Genomic DNA, 12,223 nt, shown 5'->3' on the forward strand with positions numbered 1-12,223 from the left:
TATACTCCACAAATCAATTAACCATTTGAGCAACCATAAAGCCATAACGACATTCATACCAAACATACCAAAAAAAGCCATCACTCATGGCTATATATACAAACCAAAACATATACAATTTACAAGCCAAATCTCATGGCTATAATCACAACCAAAATACCACATCTAGCCTGTAACACCCCGTACCCGAGCCCGTTACCGGAGTCGAACACAAGGTGCACACAAACTCAGCTAAATTGTTTTCACAGTCCATAAAAATTTTCCAGACTAGCTGGTTACTGCATCACTGACGCTTCAAAAATCATATCTTGAGTTTTAAAGCTCGAAAATCAGTTTCGTAATTTTTCCCTGAAACTAGACTCATAAGTCCATCAACATATTTTTTTCTAGAATTTTTGGTCGGGCCAATTAGTACAGTTTATTAGTTAAAGTCTCCCCTGTTGTAGGGATCGACTACACTGACCTTCGTGCGTTACGAATTGGATATCTCCCTGTACAGGGCTTCAATGCTGATACCGTTTATTTCTATAGAAACTATACTCAGAGAGGAATCTATACATATATTGTATGACTCATAATCATCTCTGGTTAATTTACAATGAATTTCTAAAGTCGGAACAGGGGATCCAGAAACCGTTCTGGCCCTGTTTCACAAGAACTTTAATATTTCTTAACATATAATTCATATGACCGTTTCGTTTCTTCCATATGAAAGTAGATTCATCAAGGTTCATTTACATAATTTATTCACTATTTAATTCCATTCCTACAATTTTAGTGATTTTCAAATCCACACCACTGCTGCTGTCAGCATCTGTTTTTCAGGTAAACCTTACCTATTTCGTGGTTTCTATGGACCAACTAAAGTTTTGTCATACATAGGTCCACATATAATCATTTTAGCCATTCCAATGGCTGATCATTTGCTCACACTTCCATTCAGTCCGTAGTAACATCATAAAACCATACATATATATACATAAGCACAAATGGTCTAATGCCATACTCCACTTTTACGAGCCATTTTAGCATGGTCGTACACATACATCACAAAAGTACTTAAAACGCAACAAAAGGGTAGTCCTATACATGCCATTTCAAAATCCAACCAAAATATATACCGAAAGGGACTTTGATAGTGTGGGAGACTTGACTTCCAGAAATCCGAGTCCGATGGTGACGAGCCAAAATCTATAGACAGAGAAACAGAGAAAGCGGAGTAAGCAATTTATGCTTAGTAAGTTAGAGCAAGGATTCCAGCACAACAAAAGCATAACATTCATATAGCTAACGGATAATTTCATATGCACAAATTCTCAATATCATACTTATTTCACATTCCAACCCCTATATTCATACATAAGGGTTCATTTTAGCCAAATGCCGAAAGCTCATTTCTCGATTGAGCGAATATTATTCGAAGGGAATCAACTATTCCAAAGCACATACGAACATACCTCGTTGCTAGAATTTTCAAGCGTATTAGCTGAAATTTTACAGCAGGTTCATTCATTCTTGAATCACGTATCTTGAGTTTAACCGGATATGGGTACACATTCAAATGCCTTGGGACATAGCCCGATTCTGATAACTTCATACGAATGCCTTCGGGACTCAACCCGGATTTAGTAGCTTGCTCGAAAGCCTTGGATCTTAGTCGGATTTAGTAACTCACACGTATGCCGTCGGATCTTAGTCGGATTTAGTCACTTAGCACAAAGCCTTGGGACTTAGCCGGATATCATTCGAATAACCATGTACATTTATCAATAAACCATAACACATTCACATTTCATTTTCATTAGCAAAATTCAGACACAAGTCACTTATCACATTTGTAATTTCGGCTCAATAGCCAAACACAAAGAGCATGATTTTAATTTGCTTTAAACATGATCTAATCAATTGAATTTAAGCTCTATTGCTCAAGAACTTACCTCGGACGTGGTCGAACGATTCGACGGCTATTCCACGACTTTTCCTTCCCTTATCGGATTTAGCTCCCTTTGCTCTTGAGCTTAATTTAACAAATAAATTGGTTTTATCATGTGAGCATCGAAGAGGAATTCAAGATACTTAGCCAATATATATACTCATTAGGCATCAAAGTCGCATATATACGAAATCATGAATCGAACTCAACACATTAGTTAATATTCCTCTTAGCGAATTTTCTAAGCCAAGAATAGGCATCAATATGCTTGCCTCTAACCGAATGCATGCACACCAATTTCCCCCATGTGGCGAATATACATGTCCAATTTGAGGCCAATTATACACTTAATACCACACAAAAACAGCATACATTTTACTACTAACGCATTACATATCGTAACTCATTGCACATCTCTCATTTACTTCATAATCGAGACATCATCACAAGCAAATATACACCTTGAAATAGCATATATGTCATACCAATACATCGTAATGCGAACATATATACATATATATATGCTAGAGCCGAACTCTCAAGTGGCTTATATCCAAATATATACACATATCCAAAGCTTAAATCTTACTTACCATGCAACATGCATGAATCATACTTATGGACATAACATGGCGAATACCACAACACCATACCATTTCAATTTGGTCATGGTAAAACAAAGAACTTAGTATCTCATTCAAAAAATGCTAAAAGAAAATCTAAGAATCCTCAATCCTCCATCACATGTATCATTATCAAGCTTGATATTTAGCATGCAATGGCATTAACACCATATTCACTTTGGCGAATTTCATTCCCATGACATAACAAAGATTTGAACCATGGGCTAACAAGAACATCAAGCTAGCAACTAAAACATGCATGAATCTCATGGCACAACCTCAAACATACCTTAATCTTGATACAAGTATAGCCACCTCTTCCTAATCCTCTTCCAAACCAAGTATGAAGCAAAACTCCTCCTTATCCTTAGTATTTTCGGCCAAAAGAGAGTGAAAATGGATGAACAAAATTTTTGTTTTCTTTCCTACCTACACGGCAATGGGGAGGAGAAGCCTTCACACACACATTTTTTTTATTCCATACTCCTTATTTTATTTATTCCAACATAACCCACTTACCAAACATGTTTCATGACATGATTTTTGCCCATAATTCCTTGTCATGGCCGCCACTAGCTATTGGGGGAATTTGACATGCAAGTCCATTGTTTTGCATGCATGCTTTAATTAGTCATCACACATTTCCCCATCATACTTTCAAAGTTTACTACTAGGTCCTTTCTAGTGAAATTCACATTTATAACTCTAAATCAAAGCATAAAAAATGTCACACATGGGTTAACACACATTATAGGCAATAAAATAAATATTAAATTATTTTTATGCCTCGGTTTTGTGGTCCCAAAACCACATTTCGACTAGGGTCATTTTAAGGCTGTCACATAGCCTATACATGCCATATGCCAAGTATGTATAATCCAAAAGTACCAACTTAGATATTTAATAGTGTGATGATGTTCTCGACGACTCCTAGATCCGAGCTAGCCTTGATTCACTATAAAACATAGAAAAATAACACAAAGTAAGCTTTATAGCTTAGTAAACGTATGATATAAACTTAACTAATCACAAATACAACATTCATCAATCTAAACATATTATCATGTACTTTGTGATTACTAACAAACCTTTCAACTGCTTATTCATAAGCTTATATACAAACTTTGTAACTTCTTCGATTTTAAGCTCAAAATATACATGTACATACCTATACTAATCCATATCAAGTTCATATATACACGGAATACCGTTGAATACTCAATGTCTCGCACACTAAGTGTCATACTCGATATCTTTCACAATAAGTGCCACACTCGATATCTCGCACACTAAGTGCCATATATAGCCGAAGCTATGTCGAATCGCACACTAAGTGCCATATATAGCTAAAGTTATGTCGCATCACACACTAAGTGCCACAAATAACTGATTTTTCGTCGAACATATCTGTAGTCCCGTATATATAAATTATGCAATATCAAAGCACTAAAGCATAATTATTACAATGCTTAATTCATATGAACTTACCTCGAATGCTAAAACAGCAAATCGAGTCGATTAGTCGATAATTTTATCTTTTCCCCGATCCAAGTTCGTATTCCGCTCTTCTTAATCTAATTATATTCAAAATTAACATATTCAATCATTTATTCATTCAATTTAGTCTAAAATACACTTTCAAACACATTTACACTTTTGCCCCACAAATTTCACATTTTTCACAATTTAGTCCTTATTTCACAAAATCACAAATTAATGAAATTCAAGACTAACCCATGCTAGTTGAATTACCATAATGAACCTAGCAGCCCATAATTTTCATTTATTCACACTTTTAACGACTAACTTTACACATTTATCAATTTAATCCCTATTTTGTATTTTCACTAAAAATCACTTTACAAAACTTGCTTAACTATCAACAACCATTCATAATCTATCAAGAAACTTCAAAACACACATTTATTCAACAATGGAATCATTCAAAATCTTTAAAAATTTCAAAATCTAAGGTACGAGCTAGCTAGATTGAGCTGCAACGATCTCAAAAATGTAAAAATCATTAAAAATTGGACAAAACACATACCTAATTGCTTGAATTTTTCCTAGCCGAATGAAGAACCCTAATTCTTCTTGTTCTTCTTTTAATTTTGGCTAAAACGATGATAATGAAGCTTAATTTTGGTTTTTTTTAATTTAATTAACCATTAATAATCAATTTACTTATTTAACTTTTAAAACATTTAATAATTACACCAAATGCCATGCCACTATCATCCACTATCATACTAATGGTATATTTACCACTTAAGGACCTCAACTTTAAGGTTCTATAGCTACTTAATACCTTTAGCTAATAGAACATCACTTTTGCACTTTACGCGATTTAGTCCTTTTTACCAAGTTAAGCATTTAAACGGTGAAATTTCTTTACAAAACTTTCATGTAATTAATCTATCATGCTGTAGATCTTATTAAAATAATAAAATAAATATTTTAACTTCATATTTGTGGTCCTAAAACTACTGTTCCTATTTGACTAAAAACGGGCTGTTACAGTTTAGCTTTATGCCACACATATGGGACATGTTAGACTCTTTGAGTCATTCGCGTGATGGAGATCCGTGTACCCAATGTGTTGTGATAGAGCCCACTTTTATGTTTCATGTCTCCAAGTTTCCAAATTATCATTAATTCTTTAATACATGAAAATGTTGTGTGTAAATTCATGTGAGCATATAAGCGAGACTTGTGGGTCATTAAAGCATGAATACGTTGTTTTTCCTTGATAAATTATTGTTAAATTAATTATGTATATACGAGTTGAGTGTAATTGGATGTTATAGTGTATGAGAGTTTCATGATTTACTGAAGCATGAATGATACGACCATGCCCCGAGAACGCTCTTGGACTAGCTCACCAAGCGTGGTTTGCAATCTCTTGCAAGCTAACCTAGCTCAACCCTAGCTTAATAGAGCTCAATTCAGCTTGATTCTAGCTCATTGAGCTCAATTCCATCCTATTTTACTTTATACATTTTAAGTTGCTAGAATAAATCAATTTTTTTAGTTTGGCTAGTTAACTTAGTTTTAACTCATAAATATGATATAATCTGAAGTTAATAATTACATGTTATTAATCTGTCTTAGTTTAATGCAAGTTCTTAATATGTCTCAGTTGCTGCTGAATTTAGTTTGTGTCTTAGTTCTTATTTGTGTTTAATATGTCTTAACACTCTTTGAAACCATTTTGTTTAAGCCTACATTTAGTCAAATTCATCTAAACTTCGAATAAAAACGAAACTTCTCCATTTTACGATCGAGTAGCTAAGCGACTTGAATCACTTCACCGAAGCGAGATCGCATTATTTGGTATCAGAGCTAGCCAAAATTGAGGAGTACGGATGTGCAAACTATCCTGGAGTAAGTTTTTGAAAAAACTTTTGAAAAAAAATTGTTAAAAAAGAGAGAGAGAGAACATACAACATATTAGAAGTGCAAGTTGATACATAAAAAAAAGAATTTCAAAATTAAAAAAAAAGAAGAAAAAACTAGTTTCTAAAAGTAACCATTTTTCTCGAGCTCCAAATTTCCTTCATAACCATTCGCCACACTTGAATACCTCATTTTTTTTCTCTTTCAGCCTACCTAATACCAAAAACATCATCTACCTTTGGAACCTTTTGAAGCCGACCCCTAAACTAGTAGTTAAGTCTAAATGAGTCTTTTACAAAATTACGAGAGGGGAAAGGAGTGGAAAACGGAACGAGTGTTGTGAGAGCATTAGAGAGAAGAAAAACCCATTAAAGAGTGCAAACACGAGTGAGAGTGCCATCTACTATTTCTTTTGAGTGAAACGTGAGGAATTTGTGGTGAGGTTCAAACAATATGTCTCTAAGTTTTGAAAGGAATGTTGCTGCCAATTGTGGTTTGTCCGGTCCATCATACCAATCATCCAATCAAGGAAAAAGGCGACACGTTCATAGAAGTCGAGGCTTTATAGAGCGTGAACATGATGACAAATTGAAGAATATAAAGTTAGCCATTCCACCATTTTAAGGTAGATCCGACCCGGATGCATACCTTGAATGGGAAAGGAAAATCAAATTGGTCTTCGAGTGCCACAACTACTCGGAGAGCAAGAAGGTGAAACTTGCGTCGAACGAGTTCTCCAATTATGCCATGATTTGGTGAGATCAATTCACCACGAGTCATAGATGAAACAAAGAGCGCCAGATATGAACTTGGTCCGAAATGAAAGTTGTGATGTGCAAGCGTTTCATCCCATCTTACTACCACTGAGAGCGATTTAATTCAATTTAAACGATGGAAACAAGATCGTCAAGGAGTCTAACGTCCAATGACTACGTGAGAAGAGATCCCTATTGAGATTCCTTTTCAACGAGGACTTTGAGTTGAACTAACTCAGGCTTCAAGTTTGAAGCCTATTACGATAACAAATAACACGGTCTAAGTAATTCTTTGTATGCACCAAGGTATTCATCCCTGAAGATTCAATCTCGAAGAGATGATCATATTTCGTACGTAGATCCCTCCTCTTTTTCCTAACAAAAGGTTTTCCATTCTGAATCTTTCTTGTTATCTTCATCTTGTAAAAAAGGGAAAAGAGAAAAAGAAATAAAAAGAAAAGAGAGACAAGAGATGTTGATGAGAGAAAATGAGCGAATACTAGAAGAAATTGAAAAAGAAAAAGAGAATGAAAGAAAGCTATAACACCCAAACCCGGCCTAGACGTTATGACCGAATCCAACATGTCACATTGAAGTGCCTTCTAAAACTTGAACTTGTTGGTGATAACCGTTTTTGAATTAAAACCCATTTAGTTTTTATTGCTAGAGAAAACTCGGTGATTTCCGTTATTACTTCTGAAATTAACTTATCAAAACATTGGTTATCTTTCATTTGCTAATCCGAATAAAATTGTGGAAGCTTTACTGGTTAAAACCCTTAAGGTTAAAAATGCCAGTTTTTCTTTGAAAACGTTATTATTTTAAAAACTTGATGTTCCTACTCTAGCAGTTTGAAACACGAAATCAAAAGCTCAATAAAAGTTAAAAATTCTTCAAATGGACTTATTACATAATTAAAAACCCAAATATAAATCTTTGAATAAATTAAGTCATAATCAAACAATCTGCGGTCGTGTGGCCACCTCTGAGTCCCACGCAACTCTAAATCGTCTAAGGCTGGAGATTACCTGCACAGTTAAAAAGAAGGGTGAGTTTACAAAAAACTCAGTGTGTAATCCCCTGCCAGTCAAACAGTAAACAGTGCAAACAGTAACGGTCTGGGCCTGAGCCCTATTCGGTAATAGTGCAATCTAGGCCTTAGCTCTATACAGAGACAGTGTGGGCCTAAGCCCTAAACAGTAATAGCACACTGCAGGTATGCAACCCATCCCAATCTAACCAACACACCACCAGTACCAACCAACACACCATGTGGGGATTAAATCGACCCACCCAGCCAGCACACCAATATTGCAGCGAAGCTGCTAATAGTAATGTAGCAAAGCTGCTAATAATAGTAAATGTGGCGTAGCCACTAATATCATAATACATGGCAAAACCACCAGTACAGTACTTTCTCCGAATTAGAATCCCAACCCAATGCAGAATGTCAAGTCATAAATATTACGTGTATGCAAGGTTTCATACTCAGATAAAGTCATGCATATATGATACACTCATCAATCAACATACCTCTAGGGTATAATGGTCATTTCTATCCATTAGGGGTAAAATAGTAATTTTACCCCTCAGGGGTATTTTGGTCATTTAACTAATTTTGGGGTCTCGGTGCAGATAATGACCCTTTAAAAGGTCTACATTCATCTCAAACGACTCAGATAACCCGTATAGCCCAAGAAGTGTAAATGGACCCAAGGCCTGTTACTCGGCCCAAGTGGGCCCACACGCTCGTGTGGCCCAAACAGCCCAATTTCAGTTGCGACTTTGCGGTCCCATAGTCCACTCCATTATTTTTAACTTATCGTAAACTTTATTCAGGTGGGGCCCATGAGCCCATTAGGCCCACAGGACCCATCTCGGCCTAACGAGGCCCATAACGGCCTCTACAATTTGTCGTCCCTGATTTTTGGACTCAGTTTACCACACGGGTGTTCACACGCACGTGGGGCCTCAAATGCTGAAGTTTTACCTTTTCGGCTTTTCGATTTTTGCCGATTCACAACAATGTAATGGTGTGAATACACACATTTGTTCATCGTTTTGGTAGTAACAGCAGTTTGGGTGTACGATTCCACACCTTTTTGGAGAGAAAAACGACAATCACCATGCACCCAACCTAAATCCAAAATAACGATCCAAAGTCAGCTTTTAATTACTTGGATTAACCACTCTCTTAATATCTTTTAATTCCCAACATAATATACCACTTACCTTGGTAGCACAAGTAGGGTTCAAACCACCCTTAACCCACGATCACCCACTTGTTGGCAACGATCTGCATTAAAGTCCACTTTGTTACACAACCTTAAATATAATCCACTTTAACCATGTGAACTTCTTACTGAAACAAGGACTAAGAGAGGAGAGTAGCAGTATTCGACTTTTCCCAACATAAACTACAATCGAGCACACGATTCCACGAACGCATCCCTTAACAATGATCGATAAAAAGAAAGGGATTAGAGAGAAAGACTATTATAGTAGAGCAAAAAGAAAGAGAAGTGGCACAACCGTGAACCTATACATTGGAGATAGCAATGGCAAGGCTCAGCTAATGCTAGGATTTCGGTAATCCAAGAGGAAACTCAGCTACCTTGATCAAGCAGGGAGAGATTCGGCTAGGTAAAAGAGCATCTGGCTAGCTCAGGGAAAGGCCCAAATGAGTCGAAAGGGAGAGGAGGGAAGAGGGATTTGGTCAAGGCTCCAAGAGGGAAAAGAAGTTAAGAGTAAGAGGGAGAAAGAAGAAAGAAGAAAGATTAAAGAGATATTTGACCAAGCAAACAAATGGGTGAGGGGAAAGGTGGAGTTCAGCCAAAGAAAAGTGTGACGAGGAGAAAAGAAAAATGGATATTAGAGAAAGGAAGAATTCAATCAAAGACTTAGAAGAAAAGTGAGGAGAAGGTCATGTCATTTGGCACAAGGTGGAATCAAAAGAAATAAATAAAGATAAGGAAATTCAGCTTAACTCTTGAAAGGCACGAAAAGAGATTGGTACAAGGGAGAATGGTACCAAAAATGTCAAAAAGAACAAAACCCGAAATAGAAGAGGAGGAATTCGACACCTACTTTCGCACCAATTGCCAAAAATGCACTCCCAAAATCCCCTTGGCCGAATTTGCACCCACAAGCACCCCCATTCGACTACAACTCTTTCAAATTTCAAATTCCTTGAAAATCTCCAAGATTTTCTCCCCTTATCCCTCCTTGATATCCTCCATAACAACCTCTATAACCCATTCAAACCCTCCACCACCTGAGTTCAAATCCAACGCCAACTCTTGCCATCCCTTGGTAGCAAAATAAATCCTCATTGCTTGCCATGGGATTCGAACCCATGCCCCCTTCAGATGCTCCACACGCTACTTGCCATTAAGCCACAAAGCTTTTTGTGACATAAAATCCCACACACTTAAACATAAATCCTAATCACTAACAACCAGTCTCCCTTAAAAAAAAAACTATAAATTTTTTCAAGGCCCAGACTTGAACCTAGGCTTCCTAAACACTCCCAAACACACCCAAATCACTAAGCCAGTAAAGCAATCATGAAATTTGTGTCAAAGCATGCAAAATTACAAACCCTACATTTTTGGGGCCTTACAACTCTACCCTCCTTAAAGAAATTTTGGCCTCGAAATTTACTTGGTTAGAATAAGTGAGGGTATTGATGTCACATAGCCTCTTCTGGTTCCCACGTCGCCTCTTCTAAGCCGTGATTACTCCAAAGCATTTGACCAGTGGAACCGATTTCTTTCTCAATACTTTAACATCATGCTCCAATATCTGTACTGGTTCTTCCTCGATAGTCAAATCAGGCCTAACCTCAATTTCCTCAACTAACACGATTTGCAAGGGATCAGAACAGTACCTCCTCAACATTGAAATATGAAACACGTCATGAATCCTATCCAGCTTTGGAGGCAACTCAAGTTGACAAGTGACCAGTCCTACATGCTTAAGTATTCGATAAGGCCCAATAAACCTAAGGCTAAGCTTGGCTTTCCGCCCAAACCTCAAAATTTTCTTTGATGGTGAGACTTTAAGAAAGACATAATCCCCTATCGAGTACTTTATCTCTTTACGCTTTAGGTCTGCATAAGATTTCTGCCTATCGGATGCTTCCTTTAGCCGATCTCGAATCAACTTTACCTTGTCTTCTGTATCGAAAATTAATTTCGGCCCCAGAATTCGCCGCTCACCCAATTCAATCCAACAGGTAGGAGTATGACACGTACGACCATATAACGCCTCATATAGTGCCATTTGAATACTAGACTGGTAGCTATTGTTATACGCAAACTCTGCTAACGGAAAATAATCCTCCTAGCTACCTCTGAAATCAATTACACAACTTCTTAACATGTCTTCCAGTATCTAAATCACCCTCTCCCACTGCCCATCTGTCTAAGGGTGGAACGCAATGCTGAAATCCTATCTTGTACCCAAAGCCTCGTGTAACTTCTTCCATAATCGAGATGTGAATCTAGGATCTCTGTCAGATATGATAGAAACCGTTATACCATGCAGTCTTACAATGTCGACCACATACAACTTGGCCAACTTCTGCAACGAAAAATTAGTGAGGACCGGTATAAAATGAGCACATTTAGTCAATCGGTCTACAATCACCCATATCGAATCCTTCTTAGTAGGCGTCAAAGATAGCCCACTCACAAAATCCATGGTTACCCTCTCCCACTTCCATAGTGGAATTTTAACTGGCTACAGTAACCTAGAAGGTAGTTGATGCCCAGCCTTAACTTCCTGGCATGTCAGGCACTTACTCACATAATCAGTAATTTCGCATTTCAACCCTGGCCACCAGTACAGCTTGTGAAGGTCTCGATATAACTTGTTTCTCCCAGGATGCATAGCATATGGACTACTATGCGATAGACTACCTCAGATCAGAATCCCTTAGTATACAAACTCTTCCACGGAAACATAATACTCCTTCACTATTCAAGCCAAAATTTGTAGCCTCACCAGTCTTGACTTGTTGATAACGAGGTCAAGTAATTGTTTCTCCCCAATTTGATCAGTCTAAGTCGGTCTCACTTGCATTTTAGCTAACAAGCTACCATCATCGAACAAACTGAGATGAGCAAATATTGCTTTCAAATTCGATACAACCCTACGACTCAGTGCGTCTGCTACCACATTAGCTTTACCAAGGTGGTACTCAATTGAACAATCATAATCCTTAAACAACTCTATCCATCTTCGTCGCCTAAGATTTAGCTCATTCTGAGTAAGGAGATACTTGAGGCTTTTATGATCTGTGAAAATAATAGTCCTTTCACTGTAAAAGTAATGTCTCCAAATTTTTAGGCCAAAAACCATCGCAGCTAACTCCAAATCATGAGTGGGGTAATTCACCTCGTGAGGCTTAAGCTGACAAGATGCGTAAGCAACCACCTTACCCTCTTGCATCAACACACAACACAATCCAATGTGCGATGCATCACTATAGACAGTAAATTCCTTCCCAGACT

The 12,223-nt window shown here is 37.2% G+C and overlaps 1 protein-coding gene across 1 annotated transcript; it reads right to left on the bottom strand.

Annotated features, from left to right (window-relative positions):
- Positions 1-10,433: 10,433 nt before the first annotated feature.
- On the bottom strand, positions 10,434-10,991 carry LOC108465215 (uncharacterized). The gene has a single exon (XM_017765538.1). The coding sequence runs from the start codon at positions 10,989-10,991 to the stop codon at positions 10,434-10,436; it is 558 nt and encodes a 185-aa protein (XP_017621027.1).
- Positions 10,992-12,223: the final 1,232 nt, after the last annotated feature.

This window comes from Gossypium arboreum, chromosome 5 (genome assembly GCF_025698485.1).
Source record: "Gossypium arboreum isolate Shixiya-1 chromosome 5, ASM2569848v2, whole genome shotgun sequence".
In the NCBI taxonomy this organism is placed as follows: Eukaryota; Viridiplantae; Streptophyta; class Magnoliopsida; order Malvales; family Malvaceae; genus Gossypium; species Gossypium arboreum.

Excerpts from the sequence above, each read along its gene's own strand:
- LOC108465215 (XM_017765538.1), bottom strand. The coding sequence starts at position 10,991 with ATGGCACTATATGAGGCGTTATATGGTCGTACGTGTCATACTCCTACC.